Source organism: Mixophyes fleayi, chromosome 11, assembly GCF_038048845.1.
Source record: "Mixophyes fleayi isolate aMixFle1 chromosome 11, aMixFle1.hap1, whole genome shotgun sequence".
Taxonomy (NCBI): domain Eukaryota; kingdom Metazoa; phylum Chordata; class Amphibia; order Anura; family Limnodynastidae; genus Mixophyes; species Mixophyes fleayi.
The window spans coordinates 45,330,140-45,354,539 of NC_134412.1; the positions used below are offsets into that span (position 1 = coordinate 45,330,140).

At 41.7% G+C, this 24,400-nt stretch overlaps 1 protein-coding gene across 2 annotated transcripts in view; it reads right to left on the reverse strand.

The window, feature by feature from the left end:
• Nucleotides 1-24,400, reverse strand: part of C2CD2L (C2CD2 like) — a 99,625-nt gene that overhangs the window by 39,561 nt on the left and 35,664 nt on the right. Inside the window, exons 3-6 of one of the 2 annotated variants that reach the window (XM_075189719.1) lie at nucleotides 20,179-20,298; nucleotides 16,006-16,113; nucleotides 15,769-15,876; nucleotides 15,560-15,662 (exon numbers count right to left, since the gene is read on the reverse strand). In XM_075189719.1, the coding sequence (XP_075045820.1) occupies nucleotides 15,560-15,662; nucleotides 15,769-15,876; nucleotides 16,006-16,113; nucleotides 20,179-20,298 (439 nt within the window). Of the gene's footprint in view, nucleotides 1-15,559; nucleotides 15,663-15,768; nucleotides 15,898-16,005; nucleotides 16,114-20,178; nucleotides 20,299-24,400 lie in introns of both variants that reach the window. The other variant, XM_075189718.1, reaches the window with a different exon arrangement.

Consider the following 24,400-nt stretch of genomic DNA (forward strand, 5'->3'; position numbering starts at 1 on the left):
CGGGGTTTTGATATATAAAATTAAAACAGCATTTGTGACAGATCCTGTATATATCCGATCAACAGTCAAATTCATATGCCCCACGGTCACTGACAGAGATACTATCGGGGTTTTGATACATACGATATAAGTAATCAGAATATTTAGGTGTGCCGATACATATGATATACGTGATCAGATTATAGGAACGACCTCTGCAATATAATAGACCAGCTAAGGGCGGGAATGATTACTGATTAAACAGCGAAGGTCAAACGGATACTAGCGCATCCGTAATCTATGATTGATCCATGTATTACTTAATTTATATACCCCATTAATACCAACTGGGGGATTTTAAGATCCTGATATATACGATCTAGGTTATGGGATGATGCAGGAACGACTCTTATTAACATTGTATTATTTACAGACAGGATAATTATCGATCAAGTAATACACTTCTATTAGTTACATTTTTTATCCATTTTGGACAAATTAATTATATCAATATTCACAATCGCTGTTTCATTCAGAACTTCTCTACCAACTTTGAGGTCCTTCAGTATTTATGTAGAACTATCCCAATTAAATACTATTACGAATTCACAATATATAACATGCTTTAAGTTACATCCTTATAATCAATTATATTTGGAATGGAGCCCTATGTACTATATTTCTTTACATTTATATTTTCATATATCTAAGCTTGTTCCAGACTCCAAATTTTTAATATTTTGCTTTTTCTTTGTTTTTAACGTATATCAAATAAACTTGTTTTTACGTGTGGTGTAGTTTTTTCATATCCACCATTAGGCACTTATGGATTAATGAAGAGGGTCCTCATTTTATTTGATTTATATGTTATATTGCAGATGTACTTTCCTTAAGTAGTACTTTTCTCCTTTTTAGTTATTACGATTATACACTACAGGAAGCAGCACCCTTTGGGGGTTATTTCAACATTATCTTATTTATAAGTGCTATTTTGACACTAGCTACATTTTTTTCTCATCTGAGTTTGATTACAAGATATGTTCAATATATTGGCTCATTTCAAAGAAATCTTTTTGTGTGGAAGATAACCTTACTACTTCCACTAAAAGTAATAAGTGTAATATTGTGAAGGGTCAGCAGAAAACACAATATTCCACAATTGTGTATAAACAAGAATGGTGAAGGTAAACCAGGGCTCCCATAAGGGATGAAATTTATCTGCTTTTCCTTGCAACTGAAAAGCATTTGTCCCCATAGAGGGGAGAGGGGGAGATGGACATGGGTCTTTACAGTACTTAACTATAGAATACATAGCTGCAATCAAGATATGATAAGAAAGTTTACTAGACAGTGGTCCTAAACCAGGAACAGGGAGACAAGAAAACACACCAGGGAGAATGACAATATTTAATATCCACTATCTGTTCAAGCATTGTGTAATTTTTCCCTTCAAAACATTTTGAGACACTGCCACCACGTATGGATAAAATCACCTCTATATTCACATCACCTGCAGCACAAGGGCGATGTACCTGCAAGATGTATTTGGAAATATTCTAGGTAAAGGTACCATCTTGTATAAAAAACAAATATGAATTTTATTTAATCAAAGTAGAAAGAGAAGCGCTGGAAACCTTATCTCTAATTCTATTCCACCTGCCCATGTCATTTGGAGATCCCAGGTCCTTTCCCATTTGAGGTCATGTTCCAGCAAAGATTCTGCAGCAGCAGATCGAAGTAAATAAAGGGTAGAGAGCATACTCTACCTGTCAGGACTGTAGTAACTCAAACTGAGTAAGGTCCAAGGATTGCAGATAATAGATATATGAAAATTAAAAAACAGTTAATTGTGGTATACCATAATTTTTTCAGACAAGGAGTTGCCCAAATCATTGTATCCTTGAAGTCATAAATCAACCTCCAGTCATCCTCCTCCATGAACGACTATATAATAGAGGGGAACCTGGCGGGAAGTCAGGGTTGTCCCAACTTGAGGTTATTAGAGAGAGCATAGTTAATAGTAGGATCTTCAAGAGCAGTAACTGATCTGAGATTGAAGGAAAGTTTAAGACTAAAGCAGTTACTCTCTTGTATTAGAAGTAGGGATGTGCACCGGCGACTTTTGGTGTCTCGTGTTTTGGGTTCGGATTTATTTCGCAAAACACCTGCCGAAAGGTTTTGGTTCGGATTTAAGGTTTTGGATTCGGATTTTTTTTTTGAAAAAAGCATAAAAAGTTCAAAAATCAAGTTTTTGGGCTTATTTTCACTCCTACGCTATTATTAACCTCAATAACATTCAATAACAATCATTTCCACTAATTTACAGTGTATTCTGAACACCTCATAATATTATTAGTCCAAAACGTTGCAACGAGGTATCTTTCTGGACTGCGTAGTGGAGTGGTCCCCACAATATAATTTAAAAACCCTCAACTGGTCTGAATTCCACCAAACAAGTATCTGGACTGCGTAGTGAAGTGGTCCCCACAATATAATATAAAAAAACCCTCAACTGGTCTGAATTCCACCAAACAAGTATCTGGACTGCGTAGTGGAGTGGCCCCGGTACCCAATTTGATACCGGGGCCACAATATAATAAAAAAAAAACTCAACTGGTCTGAATTCCAGGGAACAGATGGCGGACACCGGATGGACGTCTAAAACCAACATAGCAGTTAAGGGCGCAGTTCCTCTTTTTTGTGACTGCACAAACAATTAACGTAGTAATAGAAATGACAGGTTTTTTTTTGTTGTTTTAAATATAGAAAGAAAGAAGGTAGTACTAGAAATGGCAGTTTTTTGGGGTTTTTTTACATATAGAAAGAAGGTAGAATAGAAATGGCACTTCCTCTTTTTTGGAACTGCACAAACAGTGATGAAAATGAAGGTGGAGCATGTCACGGTCCTCTTCAGAGGACAATCTCCTAACCAGCAGGTCTTTGCACCGCTGTAGACTTGTGTCCGCCGGAAACAGAGACACAACATACGCTTTAAACCGAGGATCGAGAACGGTGGGCAGAATGTATTCCTCTGACTTTTAAAGACTGACCACCCTCGGATCCTGGCAAAGCGTACGAAGGGCTTCATCCACAAGAGCTACATGCTTGGTGGAATCGCAATGGTGTACCAACTCCTCCCTCACTTTCTCCAGCTGCTTCTGCAAAAGCCTGATCAGGGGAATCACCTGACTCAAGCTGGCAGTGTCGGAACTGACTTCTCGTGTGGCAAGTTCAAATGGCTGCAGAACCTTGCACAACACGGAAATCAGTCTCCAGTGCGCTTGACTCAGGCGCATCCCCACTCCTTTTCCTATGTCGTAGGTGGCTGTGTAGGCTTGAATGGCCTCTTGATGCTCCTCCATCCTCTGCAGCATATAGAGGGTGGAGTTCTAGCACGTCACTACCTCTAGTTAATTTAGATTGCAAGGCTTGTAAATACTTTGAAGATAAAAAAAGCAGGCTGCACAGACTGTGGAGCTAGAAAGTGAAATTAAATGGACCACGTTACTTTGGTGGCTATCTATGCCCCCCCCCCCCCCCCGCCCTACACTTGTAGTTGAATATAAAAAAAGCAGCCTGCATAGACTGTAGAACTAAAAATTCAAATATACAAAGAAATGGACAAAGGCAGTTTGGTATCTGTCTGCATCAGATCCCCTCTCCACTAGGAGTAAAATAGAAAACTATTCAGCAGTTATATAATCTAGAATATAAATAGAAATTGAGAAAGGCAATTTGGTATCTGTCTGCATCATAATCATCAACATCCTCCTCAGCGCCAGCTACATCAATATCCTCCTCCCGGTGTACAACATTCACACCTTCATTAGCCAAATCTGTAACTGGACTGTGGGTGATCCTTCCAGCATATGCAGAGGGCGTGCTGCAAATGCTGGATGGAGTCACCTCTTCCCGTACAGTGATGGGAAGGTCAGGCTTCACAACCACCAACACCTTTGGACTCACCTTGGGGATTTGTGATGTCATCTGTTTAGAAGGCAGAGTTCTTTGCTGTTTTGTTGTTGTTGCTGACAGCATAACTCTCTTAAATTTTTTGTAGGGGGGGGAGGAGGGCTTAGATCCTTGGGTGAAGCTGGACCACTAGTCATGAACACGGGCCAGGGCCTAAGCCGTTCCTTGCCACTACGTGTCGTAAATGGCATATTGCCAACTTTACGTTTCTCCTCAGATGATTTTAAGTTTCTCTTTTTGCTATTTTTTGAGAACTTGGGCTCTTTGGATTTTACATGCCCTGTACTAGGAGATTGGGCATCGGGCTTGCCATACGACGTTGATGGCATTTCATCATCTATGTCATGACTAGTGGCAGCAGCTTCAGCATTAGGAGGAAGTGGGTCTTGATCTTTCCCTACTTTATACTCCAAATTTTGGTTTTCCATTATATGTAGCACAAGAGAGCGTACCCCTAAGCCACACACACTCGGCAAAGCCTTTAAAAATTATATGCGGCACAGGAGAGTACCACTGGACTTATACTGCTGAATCAGTGAACTTTGTACATCAGTACCACTGGACTTATACTGCTGAATCAGTGAACTTTGTAATATATCAGTACCACTGGACTTATACTGCTGAATCAGTGAACTTTGTAATAGCAGTACCACTGGACTTATACTGCTGAATCAGTGAACTTTGTAATATAGCAGTATACCAATGGACTTATACTGCAGGATATTTTTATTTTTTTTTATAATTTCTTTTTTTGTAAAAAAAATTTATAACTTTTTTTGACATTTATTATAATTTGGGAATAATGGGGAAATAACAATGCCCTTAGAAGGACACAGCACAGGACCCAGCAGCACCACTGAACTCAGAAGGACAGAGCACAGGACCCAGCAGCACCACTGAACTGAACAGAACACAGCACAGCACAGCACAGCACAGCACAGCACAGCACGAGATATAGCAGGGCAGAGGACCACCTAACACAACCTCCCTCTACCCTGATCAATGCCCGAGTTAAGATGGCGGCAACTAGCGGGGAATTTATAGGATCCGAGTATCGCAAGATCCGACAGCGGGATATTGACTCAGAGCCTCGGTTTCAGTTTTGCAATTGGCGGAAATACCCGGATCTGTCTCGGATCCGGCTCGGGTCGGCAACGTTCGGGTGGGCTCGGATTTTAGATATCCGAGCCCGCTCATCTCTAATTAGAAGTCACCATTTGAAGTCATTTGGATGTGAATGGAGGGAAAACCAGGCTACTAGTTGGCATAAATGGGTAGAAAAATAAATATTTATATATCGGGAGACCCCTACACGCTTCTTTAAGTGATCTAATGAGGGTAGAGAACAACAATCTAGATGGTTTGTTTGCACAGATAAATGCATTTATGAGTTTCTGCAACAGTTGAAGGAAATTACACCGATTTGAACAAAAACAATCTGAAATATATCTAAAATCCAGAGTAGGATGTTCATTTTAACCACATAAATGCAACTAAACCAAGAGATAATTCCATAGACAAAAAACCTTACAGTTTAACATGTCCAATTAAGGTTTCTTACACTTATACACAATTTGAAAATTAAGAAAACGATTAAAACTATTCCACTCAAACTCCAAAAGGCAATGAAATTACGACGATTAAGGCAGAAACCTTAATGGACGTGTTACTTGCGCATTACAGACATGGTATACCATCACATCCTGTGACAAAAGTTACAATATTTAAGATTTTAAAATTAGAAACAGAAATTGACAGCAGATAAGAACCAATGGACCATCTAGTTTATCCTATTTTTTTTATATCCATAATAACCAAGAATATTTATTTTAGCCTCTACTACCTCAGTTGTTTGGCTATACCACTTGTCCTGTACCATTTTGTAAATTACTTTTTCCTCGGATATCATCTAAACCTAGTACCCTCTGTTCCCAGTATATGTTCTATTATCAGATATTCCTTCCCCCCTGTCCACCAACTTTTCCATCACATACAACGCCTCCAATGCAGTATCTTTCACCTCACATCCTCCACTGCCCACCAGCATTTCTTTGTCTTTCATCCATGGAGGACACTGGATAGTAAAGGGGTATTAATTTTTAATTTTTGTTATCATTGATGCAACACACTTTGTGATACTCAGAAAACCCGTTTATCTCCTTACCTTCCCAATTGCGCCTTATTCCGAATTTCTGTTTTATTTATTGTAATTTTGGTAATTTTAGTGGGTATTCCCAAGAGAATCGGGCTGCAACCCCCATCCCTTCCCCCTTTCCTATAGGAGCGCAGGAAGGATACCTATTCTATGCTCCTTCCCTTCTATACCTTGGAAGTCCAGAATGAACTTCAGGTTTTTTTTCTAAGTGCCCATTGCAGCTGGGCAATTTCTTCCATGGCTGCTATAGGCAGCCTCTAATTTTGACGTCATTTTATTGTACTTGGACTCACAACTGGGGTTGCCTAGAGCTCCATGTGTGAGATTTCCTCCGGGGAGAGGGAAAACACTGATCACTGTGCAATACAGTTTTGCTCTGCTCTTTGTGTCTGTTTTGCAGCCCACTTTCAGCTTGTTATTGTGCTCTACCAGCTTTACTTTGATGTTTGTGACTGTTTTATAGTCAGCTGTAAGCTTTTATTGTGCACTGCAGCTGTCCTCTATATCTCCCCTAATCTTTCCTATTATGTCAGATAAGGAGAGTATGTCCAGGGCCAAGCCTGGGAGGTGAGCATCATTTTGTCTAGTGGCCAGTCAGAAGCTGAAGCTTAGGCAGAGTATGTTGTAAAGGTTCAGCAGACACATTAGCCGGCAGGGGGTCCCACTGTAATGGCTGAAACTCCCTGGGCAAGGTATTTGGTCTGCTGCATTGCATACCTGACGTAGCCGTTTCCCCCCCATGGGGAAAGCGGGTTTCTACATTCATCTGCTAATCCAGCTTATCTCTAACATGCCACCCCATATGCCCAGTTTTTCTCACAAGCAACCCATATGCTCACCAGCTTTTTACTTAGGTCACCCATATATTTGCGCTAGCTTTCTTTTCCCATGGAATCTCATATTCTCATCAGGTTTTTAAGTGGCACTTCTTTACTGGCACCTAGTAAAAATCATTTGTGGAGGTAAAAGTGTGGTACAGAAGTGACGTCATGCACTGTGGAATGGAAGGATTCTCCCCACCAGGACAGGGACAAGGGGTTCTGAAATGTCGGATGCAGGTGCATGAAGTAGACTCCAGCAGAAGTTTCATGAGCGGTACACATCTCCAGCTGTGGCAGCTTCAACTGCACACGGAGGAGGGGGAGGGGCTGTTGTGCTGGCTAAAGGAGGGGAGGGAAAAACATGGCCAAAGTATCTGCTGTCAGCTGAGGTAGATGAGGAGATCAGGAACCACAGGGCTGTGTGCATTCTACACTGTCAGCCGTATTGGTCTAGTATACATTATCCCTCACAGTGACTTTACCCTGACCTATTTATGACAACCCTACACACATTCTCTATAATCTTTGTCTGACCTTTCCTGGGGGCTTATAACCATGACAGTTGTACAATAGCGCCTTCACAGCTCTGCCAGCAATGTGCAGGTAAATTAACAATACAGATCGCCCAGAATAACACCCGCCACCAAGCAGATTAATTTACTATGTACACATTTACCCAAATGTATTTATATTGAATAAACATGTGTTGCTCTTTCTACTTCGTGCCACAATAATCTGACACCCTAAGATGCTCTGTGCATTACGTATACTGTACTATAATATTACACTTATGCACCCATTTACCCACTGTCCCCTCTACATACCCCCTTAATCTCTCTATATACCTACATCTCTAATACCCTCTGTCCTCTGTATATATACCTGCATCTCTATACACCTGCACTCTCTCTCTGTACCCTCTGCACCCTCTATCTACCTCCATTTATCTGCCCCATGCACTCTCTAACCCTGTACACACTCTCTCTCTCTGTACTACCGTGCATTGTATACATGCAATCAGTGTCGGACTGGGGCATGAATGGCCCACAGGGGAAAGCAATGGTAAAGGCCCATGAAAGGGGGTGTGACCAGCCAATAGCCCATATTAAAATCTGCAACTGTAATGCCCGCAGCAAGTGAAGCCCACCATGAATTCCAGTAGAATCCTGGTGGTACAGTCCTACACTGCCTATCACCTCCACACTAATGCATGATAATCTATAATTCCATACTAGCTCCTGGCATCCTTAAACCTTCAAAATACTGTCTGAACTGACACACAAAACTATGGTACAAATATAGACCCATAATTCCTGACACCCCTTCACTCACCATGCTGAAACCTTACAAGCCCTTACAGGTACCTCTATACCCTCACTTCCCAACAATGACAACTAATTAACCCATGTACACTCATATTAATGGCTGAATCACACAGCAATCCTTGTAGACTCTGTACCCCTATAAATTCCTTGTGGCCACTACATATTTAATGGTTGACACTGCTGTTCCACACCAGGCAGCACTTCGATCTACTTTAGACCTCGGTGTGTTTGACGAAGCTCCATCACACCCCAGCCTTCTCTGTTACCCACAGCACAGCCACATTTGCCAGGACCCTGAACCCAGGGTCGGAACTAGACTTTTTTAGTCACGCCCCCCTTTAGTCTGATTAGCTAGTCCTGGTTGATCCCGCACCCTTTGACCGGCATCTATTCTTTACATTTTAAGGTTTACGCTTCTGCTGCCAGGGGGGGGGGGGGGGATGATTGCCCCGATCATCCCCCCCATCCCTGGATTTGCCACTGCCTGAACCCCTCCACACCACAGGCTGAGCTGTGGAGAAGGAGGCACATGGGAAGTAGAGGGTGTACTGCTTGTCACTCTGGGTATCACAGTTCATTGCTAATTGTGTAGCCCCACCCTGCAAAAACCTAATGTTTTGAAAACTTTTAAAACTCATTCTTTTGGGATCCTGTCTTTAAAGTCATGCTGTTAAGGCCAAACGTGATGATAAAATTGGACTTTGAAGTGGTTATACTGTGGGCGTGTAAAATCAGGTAAACGTATCAATATAAATAAGTCACCTTCTACACTGTGCTCCTCAGTAAGTCTGCCTGGTCCTCCATGCTGTATGGCATGTTATTTCCAACACTTACCTACTTACTTACACATGCCTTATGCACAATATGATCTATGACATTATGGAGCCTGGGCAGCAAAGTGTGAGCTGCCTGTCAGTACAGGTCTCAGGTAACAGTGTGAGCTGCCTATCAGTACGGGTGCCACTAGATATCCCGGCCCCGTAACACTGAGGATGTACACACTATAGGAAACACAAGACTCCATGGGACTGAGGAGCTGTCACTCAAATGGAGGAGGGAAGCAACAGCTCTCTCTCCATTCATACTATAATCTGACACTGCCTGCAATCAATATATATCTGCATATCTCTATCCCTGCACTCTATATCCCACTTACACTCAAGGGGACTAAGAAAGGTGGACGCCGACAGTAGCAATTATGGAGATCTTGCCCCAGTCACCCATTCAATGCCCGGTCTGATCAGTACTATGCGCAGGGGAAAGTGTGTTGTGTGTATATCTGTGCAGACAGAACAGTTCTGCAAATCCCCCTCCACCATTTTCTCCATTTAAAATAATCTTCCTCCCATACAATGGAATCTAATTGTTCCTCCCACATTACTGCAAAACTATGAGCATTCATGTTTGTGACCCACACTTAGCAAGGAGCGGTCCCCAATCCACTCAACATCAATGGGTGCAATCAGCTCGCAGGACCATGCACTTCTCTGTAACCCCAGGAGCAATTGCACATAACTAGGTAATTCAGAATACAATTTATGAATAAGATAGCTTCTCCACCAGCGCTGCGGGCACCACCTGCTCCTGATCTCCCCCCCCCCCCCCCCCTCCTGCTGCTCCATCATATAGCAGGGAAGTCCACTCTCCCCCTTTCACTTTCACAGTCCAGCATATTACATACAGGCAGGTTTACATATTGTTTAAAACATTGTCCTATTCCACTCAGTGATCACCACAAGAACCTCAGAGCACTTTTGAATTTACGGCTCCCAGCTCAGTGCAGTGAATAAATTAACCGAGGGGCGGGAAATTAAATATAGTTTCTATTACAGCGCCTCTGGCACCGCTCTGAATATTAAACTTCCTAATGAGAGCAGTGCCAGGGCTAATACTACAGGGTGCCACCTCCTCAGCCCCAAAACATTTAACAGCCCCCTTGTCGCCTGCAAATATGGCTAATTTCTCCTCCCCACAGAAGGAAAATTTGTAGCAAGAGGCTCAGCCATATTTGTACTCCCAAGTGAAGCCAGATTGAGTACACCCAGCACACACCTCTATCTGACATGCGCAACATTTTGAAACTCTGTGAAATTCCTCATCTTTAAAATGGGGCATATTTTACTAAATTGTTAAAAAAAACTGTAAATTTCTCAAACTTGTGAACCCTTAAAAGCACTCCTCAGCCCTAATAGCTTTCTGACAAAACAGACCCCAAGTCTTTAAACACCCTGTACACTGAGTTACACACTCACAAAGAAAAACTGACTTTTGCGAAACAGGAAGTGGGAAAAAAATGGTGAAATTTTGAAGTTTAGATTATTCCTAATTTGTCATTTTTTTATTATTTTTTCTGAAATTTCGCATGCGACACCTGTGGACAGTTCTCCATTCGCATGACAAATTTCAGCTTAATAGCTTTAATAATAGCTTTTTTAAGAAGTAGCCCTCAGACACCATGCCTCCCATCTCACAGATTTAACATGGCAGATTGTCACTCATTAGATGCAACCTTAATATAAGGGCACGACTGTGCCCTTATAATATACTTTCCTCATGAATGGAGATCCCTATGAATGTCAGAAAAGAATGTGGGAAATTTTTCTTATATTGGAAGAAATAGGAGATGGTCATATAAATTCCCAGATATTTTATCTTTATCCGGTATATGTAATGGAAGGGCTTCAGTATTTAGAATAATTTTATATCCAGAGATAAATGAATATGAATTAAGAACTATATATACATTTGGCAGGGAGAAATGTGGGTTGATTATAGTCAACAGTATATCAGCAAATGAGTAATGCAAATTGGGGACACCCCTGTCTAGTGCAATTTCGGATAAGAACACACTCTGAGACCTTGATTGCCAATCTAGTCGAGGGGTAGCATAGAAAGCCTGGTCTTTTATGGCTTAGCTGATTTATTCTGTTGAAATCTCCTCACCCAAGAGGATAGTTGTAGATCTGGTTAACCTGTGTCAAAGTTATTTTTAGTATAAAGCCAATATATTAAGAAATATAGTTATATACTGTTTTGTTTTATTTGATGTGGGTAGTGATCATACAGGAATTACAGTTATAAGAATTAAGCTATACCATAACTGGGGGAAATAAGGCCTAATCATAAATGCAGTGTAAAATATGGTATATTAAATGAATACACCCAGGGAGGCTCATGCTACAGGTGTATGTGATTTAAGTGTGAAACATGGCAGAAAGTGTATTCATTGTTAATTAACTAAGGTAACACCAGTCACGACCAGCTGTTCAAATTGTTGTATCTGGGACAGGCTGGGCGTTTGTGACAAACTACTGGAACTTATACCAGACAATCCCAAAATGGGCACCTTCTACAAGTTACCCAAAATACATACAGAAGGCATCCAGGGAGACCAATAATTTATGGTATTGAGAACTTAACGGAAAATATTTCTGGCTGGATAGAGAACGTTCTAAAGCCCTTGGTGAGACGAACACCCAGCTACATCCAGGATACCACGGACATTCTCTACAAACTTTTAGCTCTGGGTCCACTACCAGAAGACTCAATACTGTCAACTATGGATGTGGAGTCTCTGTACTCTAACATACCCCACAAGGATGGCATAGCCGCGTGCCAACACTATCTTCAAAGAAACAGTCTAGCTACGGAGCCAACCTTGCAGCTGATCAGGTTTGTACTCAATCATAATAATTACTTTTCTTTTGGGAAAGACATATACCTGCAGTGTATGGGAAGCGCCATGGGTAGTAAGATGTCACCTCAGTATGCAAATCTTTTCATGGCTAAACTAGAGGAGGAATTCTTATCAACTTGCACAATGAAACCTCTAGCATACTTCCGTTATATTGAGGATTTGCTACTAATCTGGACTGGCTCTGAAGATGAGCTGCTGACTTTCCATAAAAACCCTCAACAAATTTTACCCAACCATTAGACGCACTCTTAACTACTTACGATCTCAGATACATTTCCTGAACATGACCCTATAAAATAAAAACAATACCATACAAACATCAGTCTATCATAAACCTACAGGCCGCCCAGCATATCTGAGATGGAACAGCTTTCACCCAGGACACAAAGAAGTCCATCATTTACAGCCAAGCTCTGAGATACAATCGGATTTGTTCAGACAGTGAAGACAAAAAACAACACCTGCTATCACTGAGAAATACATTCCTACAACAAGGATACCATCCAATAGTTCTAGATGAACAGAGCCACAAGGATCCCAAGGAGAAGCCTCCTGGATTACAAATAGAAGGAGGTTAACAGCAGGGTGCCTCTAGTGCTTAGTTACAGATCCCACATGAATATCTTGGGGAAAATTGCTGTTGACCTTCAACCCATATTTCAGAAAGACTGAAGGAAATATTCCCAGATTTACTTTCATACAAACAGCCTCCCAACTTAAGAAATCTCCTCGTTAGAAGTGCCCACCCATCACCATCAGAGACTGGCACCTTCCCTTGCAAAAACAAAAAATGCAAAACCTGCACCCATGTCCTACCAACAAACACAGTCCACATACCAAACACACAACGGGACTATAAAATTACTTACACATTCTCATGTACATGTGGTGTACATGATACAGTGTACAAGGTGCAATGAAGGAATTTACTTTGGAGAGACCAAGCAGGAACTGCAATCCAGGATGAATTTACACAGACACACAATAAAGACGACTCTGGACACCCCTGTGGGTAAACACTTCTCTGGACCAGGACAGAGTATGACAGATGTAAAAGTCCTAATACTGAAAGGTCTTTTTAAAAATGACAGGGAGAGAAAATTATGGGAATTCAAACTGATAAGAACATTCCACTCATTGACTAAAGGACTCAAAAGGACACCTAGATTTATGACCCACTACAGGGACACACTTCACACCCCACAGCAGAGTGCAGACCTCTGAACTCATAGGACTTTTACTCTTCCATCCATAACAAAAACCTCCTTTTTATTACTTTAGCTTATCTTAATGAAGTACCCCCCCCCCCCCCACAAATTTCTTGATGTAACAGCTCTTAAATGTTGTGCCTTTTTTTCAGTCATTCATTTGTAAACTTGCCTGATGGAGGGGCCTCTGTGCTCTGAAAACTAGCAGATATAATAATTATTTTTTGGGGGTTAGCCAATAAAGGTAATCTCTCCTATAATACTTTTGTCTTTTTTTGACACGAAAGTATTTAACATCACATAAATTAATACATTGATAAATTGATCTACTAATCTGTAAAATGTGAAGTTAGAGGGTCTGTTGTGTGTTTATTCGGTGGCTCTGCACATTCCGGTGTTTGAAGCGGAAGCAGGTGACACTGCTATCTTCTAAGACCTCATGGGGTGAACTATATCCTGGCCTAGGATTATTATTATTAATAATTTTTATTTATAAGGCGCCACTCAGTGTCCGTAGCGCCGTACAGGGACAAACAAGTACAATACAAGGTGGGACAGCACGGTACAGTAAACAATAAGCACAATAACTCAGTAAACTCAAAGCGTAGCTAGAGATAGGGGGGAGGGAAGACCAGCAGGCGCCGGAGCCCAAGAGGGAGGGCGCGGATGACGAGGAGACCCACAGAGGGGTGGGGGGAAAGGTAGCTGGAGAGCAGAGTTAAAGGTGTAGGAAACAGGAGGAGAGAAGACCCTACTCAAGGAAGCGTACAATCTAAGGGGCGGGGTAGACAGACAGAGACACAGGGGTGAGAGGTAGAGAAGGGGGAACGGAGGCAGATTCAGGGGAGGGGAGAGGCAGAAAAAGGTAGGAAGTTAAGTGGGAGACTGGAAGGCTTGGAGAAAGAGGTGGGTTTTTAGAGCCCGTTTGAACCTGGACAGAGTAGGGGATGTTCTGATGGAGGGAGGGAGCTTGTTCCAGTGGAGGGGGGCAGCGCGGGAGAAGTCTTGGATTTGCGCGTGAGAGGAGGAGAGGCGGCGGTCATTGGCAGAACGAAGAGGGCGGGATGGAGTTTTGACACCTGAAGAGACTATTAGGAATCACTCAGCATGTTGTCTTGGACAAGGAAGCCATGTGATGACTGGCTATATTTTATATAGACAAAAGTAACTCAGTTTTCAAATATGCCACTTAAAATCAATAAAAGTAGTGGTCGACCACATATTCCTCAGTAGCATGATGAAGGGCATCTCTTGTCAAATTAAGCATTCTGCCACACAGAGAAGTTAAGAAAATGTGTGTAAGCTCAACGAATACCCTGCACCCAGGCCTGTTTGGTATCAAAAGATGGGTAAATTCATAGGGGATATTTTAATAATAAAATTGGGACTGTGTGACACTCCACCAAAAACTGACATATTAGATTTGGGTATTAAATCAGGCAATATGCAAATCATGGTTGTAAACAGTGTCACAGGGCACAGCCCTGGAGGTGGGGAAAAGGTGTAAAGGTGTCTTTAAAAATGTGAGAACAGCTACAAGAAAGGGTCGGTCTTTTGGGAAAATCAATCCACATTGATAAACTCTCCATCTTCCAAGCCAATTTCCCATGGCACAGATTCTGAAACGGTCTTATATTTTTAAATCTGTTTTGGTTATGTAGGTCACTTGTTTATATATCTGAATGACCTGTACCTTTGTATATTAAACCTATAAATTTAATAAGCTGTGTCCTCGATACTCTAACAAATCCATTAGCCTGTTAAGAATATAGCTCGACCAAGTTAACCCCTTGTATGCCAGTGTGTGATTTGTTAATACATTTGACTAACAACCCAGTGTGTCCTTGCATTTACATTTGTGTAACAGTCTGAAGGTGTTGAAGAGTTAACCAGCATCTACTATTCCATTTACACCTCAAGAGAGAGAACCTGTCAGAATCTTTTGTGCATGTACAGCCTGCATCTGTAGTATTCTTTTACATGTAATTCTTTTTTGCACGTGCAGATATGAAATGCTTAAGTCATAACCCAGATCATACCAGCTGTCAACACTATACATCAGTTATTGCATTCTTTTGACAAATGAAGAATGAACTTTAAAAGAATCTTAGGGGAGGGTGGGGGGGGGAGAGGTGGGGAACAACATTAAAAAAAAATAAAAATGAAAATCTGGTGCCATGTGAAAAAGTATCTTGTAACAATCATGTATCCTACGGTCACCTTTTTGTCTAAAAAATATTCCATAGTCAATCAAGAGTACACTGTAAGAATGCCTTACTGGATTCACCTGCCCAATGGTGTATGTGTGTGTGTGTGTGTGATGGAGCCATGTGAAATCTGTGCACTGTCCATTGGCACTTTGTCATAACATAAATTTGCAACCTGCAAGAAAATAAACCTACCCATGTCTGGCAGAATCATATCCTGCAATCGCAGCTGGCGAATAAGAAGTCTGAATCCCTCTGTTCTAGATGGGAATGATGGTAACAGTCTGTCATACGAACCCTGTGCAGGATATATACATAGTTTTAGAATAATAGAAAGGAGAAAGAAATAAGGAAATAAGGGAAGGGGCAAAAATAGAGCTTAGGACAGGAAGCAAATGGCTCACCGTATCACCATCATGAGCTTTTAAATTGAACATCATAGCAGGCTCCGCAGTGAGCAGTGCATTCTGTATTAGATCTTGTACTGTGCAGAGTTCTGCACCTCCCTCACCCTGTGTGTGCAAAGAGACGAGCTTTAAAAGAAAAGGAACATCTTCATAAATTTTAGGGAAATTCTTTTTGTTTGGTAGTTGCAATCAACCACCAAATTTATTTACATATGGACACTTCTGAACACTCACTTGGTATGAATGCTTGGGTTCAATCTGAAGCATTATATCAGGGCGATCCTTAAATCCCCATGACACAAGAAGTCCTTCCTGTGGCAGTTCCTGCAATTGCACTTCTATCTGGATACAGAGAACGAAAAAGTCAGCGAGATGGTAAAAGCACTGCTACAGTTCTCTATTTTTTGTCTTTTAGATGAGAGCATTAAAAGGAATTCCTGAAATACATTTTTATACACTGTTAGCTTAAAGAAAGACATATGTACATTGAATTCAACACTTCACTATCAAAATTACTTATCCAGAAAAAACAAGACAATTAAGCAATCTGTAGTGGGGGGGGGGGAGAAAATAATTCCTGTCTACTCCCTAGCTCTACACAATATTACAGGAGAAAATTAAGGCCAGTAGTCCAGTGTTTCAGAGTTCCTAAAAGATGTCCCTTTCTTTTTTTTACTTTACTCATATATTAGGGTCAACCAATATTAGTTCTTCTTGGAGTGCAATGTACTTAAACTGTTCTTACTTGTGGTGAACACAGGGGAATTACAGTTCCAAGGATTAACAAAAAATTTGATTCTGGTGAATAAGGCCTAATCATAACAGAAATGTAACAATTGTGTATCAAATGAAGCCACTTCTAATATGTTTTCCTCTGTAAGTTAAATGCAAGTGACTTCAAAGCAGAGCCCTGCTCTCAAATGGTCTGTTTACTACGTGGCTCTGCACACCTCTGTGTTGCTAGATAACATTTGTCACATTTAGGGAAGTGAACAGTTTCAAATACCTCATGGGTGAACTATATCCTGGCATAAGGGGTGGTTTCTGGCACCTAGAAAGACATTAGGGAGCTTTTCACAGCTTGTGGTCTTACGCAAGGATGATAGCTTGTTGTATCTTAGATAGACTAATATAATTCAGTTTCCAAAATGCAACTTACAATAAATATAATTAGTGATCAACCCTATATTCATAAATAGCATGATGAAGGGCAGTCCCTACGTCCAATAAAGCTGCCTGTCAGGCAGAAAAGGTGAGGAAATCTGTATCAGTTCAGATGATACACTGGATTTTTGCTGTTTGGGATCTATAAATTTATAAATCTATCTTGGATTTATTAATAATAAAATTGGTTGTGTGACACCAGCAGGAAAGTTAGGTCACATTTTAGAATTGAGTATTAAATTAGGGAAAATGAAACATTGTGGTTGTAAACAGCGTCACAGGCCCCCTCTGGAGACTGCAGCCCCCTGGAATTAGGAAAATGTGAAAAAGTGTCTTAAAAAAGACGAGACCAGTTATAAGAAATTGTCAGTCTTTTGGGAAATTAATCATCATTGATAAGCTGTCCATCTTTCAAGCCAATTTCCCTTGGCACAGATTATACCACTTGTCTAAGTTACACTCTGAATTTTATCCCTTTATTTTATATGTTTTGCTTATGTTATGTCATGCCAACTTTTAATTGTTTATAACCTGAAAACATTGTATTTTTTTGCATATTAAATTTAAGAGTTAATAAGTGCTGTCCTTATTGCTCTAAATGAACTCACTGCCTGTTTAGAAAAGATAGATTGCTTGACCATTGCAACCCTTTAAAATGCCAAGACGAATTGGGAATGCCCTTGAATGTCAAGCCTAGTGTGTGCCTGCATGTACATTTGTGTCAGCCTTGAGGGGTTAAAGGTTAACCCTTTTGATTCCTGGTGTGTGCCTTGTTAACCTGTGCGTAACAAGGAGTGCTCATTGTGTGCCAGTATATTGGGGTCCTATTGCCCTTATTCAATAGGTGGTGGCAAAACCGAAGTGGTTGTGTGAGCACCGTTGGGGAGAGGGGCGCAATTCGGCAAATCTGTAACCTGCGCAAAAGGCGAGAGGAAGATTGAGCGCTAGAATTGTGTGTAACCCTATATAGTAAACACTTCCAAGTCACAAATGGGCAGAGTGCCGTTTGTGACTGGTAATGGTAGTTGGGAAAGGTTTCCTGACAGAATCGAGGTGATAGATGTGTGACTGGTTGAATATATGATAAGTCCTTTATCCCAAAGATATTATCCGAAGAAGCACAAATATGAAAAAATTATTACTCTGCTACAGTCAAAGAAGAAAAATTTCCAGGAGAGAAGTAAATGCCTATACTGGTTTTCAGAGAAATGAGAGCCAAACAGGTGAAGAAGGGACCAGTCTTTTTACCTCAGTGCCCTTGCATGGAAATAGGCTTGGCTCTCTGACTTTTCATTAAATAAGAACCACATATTGTGCATGTCAGTCAGCCAGACTTCTTTCTATTCTGGAAACAGTCACTACCAGTTTGAATATGTTGCAACATTATGCAATTGGGTATCAACAAAATTTAAGTTTATCAGCATTTGGATAGCCACCATATAGTACTTTACTAGGGAGGGACTCGGTCTGCAAGGGAAAGGGTTGTGTAGTTAATGTGACACCTATGGAAACTATGGTATGGAAACTATGTGGATCTTAAAAACCAGGAGAAAAAGGCCAAATGGACCAGAAAAGTATATTGTGCATTTCTGTATTTCTAGAAATTTCACAGCTGAAATATTTTAAGCTATATGTGGCTCCCATACGTGATTTTTTCAGAATGTTTGTCTTTATACTTAAAGGCTACCAGTTATTTTCCCCAACACTCTCCAAGCAATGTACATCTTGCAAGATTGTATAGGATTACGTAACCTATTTAGTGGCACAATGAATTTCAGGTTTTGCACCTTTCTACTGTTCTGGGTGTCGGACAGCAAAGTGTAGTCCCCACTGAATACTAACAACTTGCTTTAACAGGTTATACATCTCAAGTTTAATGCAGAACGTCATTTGGACTTGAACCAAACAGATAAAATGGGAACTTGACATTTGGGACCACAAACCCTGTAACCTATGGAGACAGATTTAAAAGAATATATACATGGTAGCCCAGAAACCAGACACAGGAAATAATTGGTCTTTCAAACTGCTGTCTGAAGACCATGTAGAGAGGGTTGCCCAACCCTCCTAAAAAGCTAGTACCAATTTGAAATACAAAGGGATTTCAGTACTTTCCCTGGTAGGGATAGCGTTATCATTGTATTCAATATGTACGTATGTCTTAAGTGCAGCAGATTGGAAACCAAGCCTACTGCATTGCTGGTTTTTTTCATAGTGCATTTTGGGCCACAGTTCATAGACTTTTAAATATATCATGAGTTGAAACTATTGTTACACTTCATAAGTTTGTGTTTATTTGAAACTGCCCATTTTAAAGGCAGTTTTTTTTTCAAAGTGCCGCTGGACATCACCTTGAAGTCCAGATGCACACATAGCAGGCCAAAAATGGTAACAAATCTCTGCTCCTTTTCTCCTACCATCTCTATGGGGCATGAGGGGGAAAAAAAAAAAAAAAAAAATGATTAGAGTAAAAACATTGAGGCAATGTGTCTCCACGGTCTGTTCCAGAAACACATCACAGCACCTCACACCAAACCAACTGCCCGTTTACTGTATTTCACTGGTATCAACATTAGTGTGGAGATTACATAGACCAAATAGAGCAGTATTTGAAACATGTACTCAATTCATAAAAATCTGTAATACATTTAGAAGAACCTGGGAATTGCGACCCAAGCTTGGCCTATTCCTTATATCCAAGCAGGCTTGAGACCTCTGTAAGTGCATGCGCTAATATTTAATTGGCTTCTATGAAATGATTGTGCTTAACAAGAGACAAAGCTTAGGGGCAATTCAGGAGAATTATAAAAATAGAGTAAAATAAGTTTAAAAAACAAACACACACATGATTATTTACAATAGAAATTGAGATACCATTAGAGATTGTGTATACAAGGGACAGAAATCTAAAACAAAATAAGCAAACACTGCCGAGAAACTGGAATAAGGGAGTAAAATAAAAATATAACTTAGTGGGACCTAATATAATAAATGAAGTAACCAGTAATGCTACATACATGATTCTCATGACTTAGAGACTGAATATTAAGAGCAAGGTAGAAAGCAAATATATCTAATACACTATGATACTGTGTATGTGCATTTTTATCTGTCAGACAGTACCAGCATAAAAAAAAACCATCTACATACATTCCACAGGTGTGCGGCATAAGTCTAACATTCATGAATTTTTACAGCAAGTTGCTATTATTTACCAAGTACCAGCATAAAACTGCAACTTGCCTGTGCTTGCTGTATAGTCAAAGAAACCCGATAGGTATCACAAGATACAGCAGCAGGAGACTCCTGGGTGACAGAGATTGGAAATGTGACTGTGTCTGCATAGAAACTGCACAGCAACACCTGTGGGAGAAAAGGATATGCTTCATGTATAGTAAACCAAGAAAAATTTAATCAGTGTCAGTCCAGCACTGCAGAGCACCAACTTCCTACAATCGCCTAAACATCAGACCAATTTATAATTATTTATAGTCTCATCTCTGCATGCAAGAAATCCAGCCTCCACTCTTTAACACACACATTATGGGGCGTATTCAATTGTCAGCAGAAACGTCGAAAATCCCGCGGTCCGCGCACGATTACCGTTATTACAGTAATCGTGCGCGGAAAAACAGTTAATACAGTAATTTACTCGCTGGATTTCAGCTTGCAGCTCCCTGAGCCGCGAGCTGAAATCCAGCTAGATTTTACCGTATTAACTGTAATAGTTTTAACGCTGCGGGACTTTTTAACAATTGAATACGCCCCTATATATCTTGCAGTGGTCGAAGGGGGTATATATATTGTGGTATGCCATCCCGTCACTTCTAAATTTCCACTAACACACACAAGTTAACCCGTGCATGATACTCATGCATTCTAGTCAAATCAAGCTACTTAAGGTGTTAAAAAGGTTCTTGTCAGGCCTCCTCAGGGGAAGATCGTTATCTCCCGACGCAAGCGGCCTTTTTTTTTTCTACAATTTTTTATTTTCAGTGGTCAATCAAGAAAATACAGACAGCAAAATGATAACACTGTGTAGCATGCACAGTAAAATCACAACAGTTATTGTGGTGTATCGCATATTAGGAAACCTTTAGACAAAAAAGACCAGTTTTTACATTTTTAAAGAGTAATATAAAATGGGTGTAGGAACAAAATGGATTGTGGGGGAGGGGTGAGGGGGGTAGGACCACAAAGATAAGCACTGTAAGTATTTAGAGGATAACTAGGGTGTGTTGAGCCTATAGCAGAGGGGGAGATATGTGTCGGGAAGAGTAAGGGTCATCGCACATGGGTCAGGTCGGAGGACGTGGAGCGTTGAGGTGGGAAGGTGTGTTCCACGGCTAGCCATGGAGCCCAGACTTGACTGAAGACGTGGCCTCTATCGTGGAGGTAGTACGTAATCTCTTCCATAGCGGCCACGTGCCAAATCTGCTTCTTGAGAGCCAAAAGGGATGGAGGTGGTCTTTTTCCAATTAAGGGCTATGAGTGATTTGGCTGCTGTCAGGATGTGGGCAGTTAATTTCTTGGAGAATTTGTCCAGGTCTTGGGGAGGGTAACATAAAAGAAATATCCAGGGATCTTTCGGGATAGGGGCTTCAAAAAGGGTATTTAGGAAACTATGGACTGAATCCCAGAAGGTGGTGATAATCGGGCAAGACCACCAAATATGAAACATCGTACCCCTTTGGCCACAGTCCCGCCAACAGCAGGGCAAGAAAGAGGGAAACATTCTATGGAGTCTTGTGGGAGTGTAATACCAACGGTAATACATTTTGTAAGAGGTTTCCTTGAGTTTAGTTGATATAGAGCATTTAGCTATCCCCAGTCTCATGTCCTCCCAAGCCTCTTCATCCGGGGGAGGACCAAGGTCCTTTTCCCACTCGTCTTCATGAGGGTTTGGAGAGGGAAGGACAGAAGTAAAAAGAATGCTATATATTTGAGAAATCATGCCCTTGTCCAAGGGATGTTTTCTACAAAGAGATTCAAATGGAGTAAGGTCCCTAAGAACATAGGTTGGTGGCAGGGATCGCAAGAAATGATTAATTTGGAAGAATTCAAAAGGGGCTGAGGATTTGGGACGGGGATTGGGGTTGGAGATCCGCTAGCGAAAGCCAGCGGCCCTGTTTGGAAAAATCTACTGGAAATTTAAGCCCTGCACGAGACCAGTTACGGTGGGTTGTAGAGGCAGATCCGGGAGGGAACACCGGGTTATGCCAGATGGGGGTTAAAGGAGATATTGCAGTTGAAAGTTTTAGTTTGAAGGAGTTGGAGTCCCAGCATAGCATCAAATTTGATAGAAGGCAGTGCTCTAACAGCAGGGGGGCGACGGGCGGGCGACGGGCGGGAGATACGCCCCAGAGAGAGGAGAGATCGGGCAGGGTTAGATGGGCCTATTCTATATCAAGCCATGCAGTGGAGCCAGAGGGAGCGTAGGAGGCAACGATTTGCGAAAGGTGGGATGCCAAGTAGTATAATTTGATGTCGGGAAGGCCTCTTCCTCCTCCAGGGATTGGTCGTTTTAAGATATTGGATGAGACTCTAGGAGGTCTATGGTTCCAAATAAAGCGGGTGAGGGCCTTCTGGATGTTGGCAAGGAAAGAGGCAGGGACAGCTACCGGAAGGGTTTGGAAGAGGTACAGCCATTTGGGGAGTATGTTCATTTTGACAGCTATGATTCTGCCCAGCCACGAAATAATAAGGCGGTTCCAGGAGGTCAGGTCTGATTGCGTCTTGGAGAAAAGGGGTAGGAAATTCTCACGAAAGAGGAGGTCATAGCGAGAAGTGAGGAAAACCCCCAGGTATTTGATCTTCCTGTTCTGCCATTTGAAATTAAAGTTAGCCCGGAGGAGCTCGGTATCCCGAGGAGAAACGTGAAGCAGCATGGGCTCCGACTTGGTGTAGTTTATCTTATAGCCCGAAACATTGCTGTAGTTCTGAAGGATGGCATATAGGTTGGGCAAGGAGATCCCCGGTTGGGTAAGTGATAGGAGGATATCGTCTGCAAAGAGTGAGATCTTGGAGTTCGTATTACCCACCTTGACCCCTGTATGCTAGGATTAGACCTAATTTGGGAAGCCAGAGGTTCAATCATCAGAGCAAATATCAGAGGGGAAAGGCGGCAACCCTGTCGTGTTCCATTTCGAATGGAGAATGATTCTGAGGGAGTGCCATTAACCAGGACTTTAGCAGTAGGGGTGGTGTATAATGCTAGGACGCCAGTGAGGAAGTCGCCAGCGAAGCCGAACGACTCAAGAGCCGCTTTCATAAAGTCCCAAGAGATCCTGTCAAATGCTTTTTCAGCATCCAGAGAGAGCATAATAGTTGGGGGATCTCCTGGAATTTGTAATATGGATGATGTCAATGGCACGTCTGGTATCGTCCCTCGCCTGGCGTCCCGGAATAAACCCTACTTGGTCATACTGGATCAGAGAAGGGAGGAAGGCATTCAGACGGTTTGCTAGGATTTTGGCATAAATTTTCAAATCGAGATTGAGGAGAGAGATTGGCCTGTAGCTAGCACAGTGGAGCGGGTCTTTACCATCTTTAGGGATAACTACAATTTTGGCCTCCAGCATCTCTGATGGCAGAGGGTCACCTTGGAGAGTGTTGTTATAAAGGGATTTGAGATGAGGGGCCAACAAATCAGAAAATTTCTTGTAGTATGCAGCCGTGAAGCCGTCAGGGCCTGGGGATTTACCACTTTTTTGTCCCTTGATGGCTTGGTGGATCTCGTCTGTCGAGATCTCTTCATTGAGAAGTGAAAGGGCTTAGTGGGATAATTTAGGTAGCCTGGCTTTGGCAAAAAAGTCAGTGATCAGGGCGGAGGGGGTTTTCAGTGTTGGGGAGGAAGCGGGAGCCGGGAGGTTATAAAGAGCAGTGTAAAAATGTTGAAATGCTGACCTGATATCTGCTGGATCGTGAGTTAACTGGTTATGTGAATCACGGATAGCAATAATATTTCTATGAGTTCTAGCTGTACGCAGCCGTGATGCAAGAATTTTGTCAGCTTTGTCTCCTTTTTCATAAAAAGTCTGACGGAGCCATTTAAGGCGTGTGGCCGTTTGTTTAGAGAGAAGGAGGTTTAGTTTGGCTTTGGTTTCCCGGAGGGCTGTCAGGTTTGCGGGATCAGGGGTTGCTTTGTGCTGGGCTTCCAGGGTTTGAAGTTGGATGGAGAGCTCATTGGTTCGGGTGAGGTATTCTTTTTTGTGTCTGGAGGCCATGCTGATCAAGTGTCCCCTTAAGACCGCTTTGTGCGCAGTCCATAAGGTGGCTTTGGAGACTTCTGGAATATCATTTAGCTCAAAGTAGTCCTCCAGTCTAGTCCTAATCTGAGATACTATATTCGTTTTGTGAAGAAGGGAGTCATTAAGACGCCAGGTCATTGGGCGAGGTTGGGGTAGGAGGTCAGAGATGTCAATTGTAAAAGGGGCATGGTCAGACCAAGTCAATGGGTGGATCT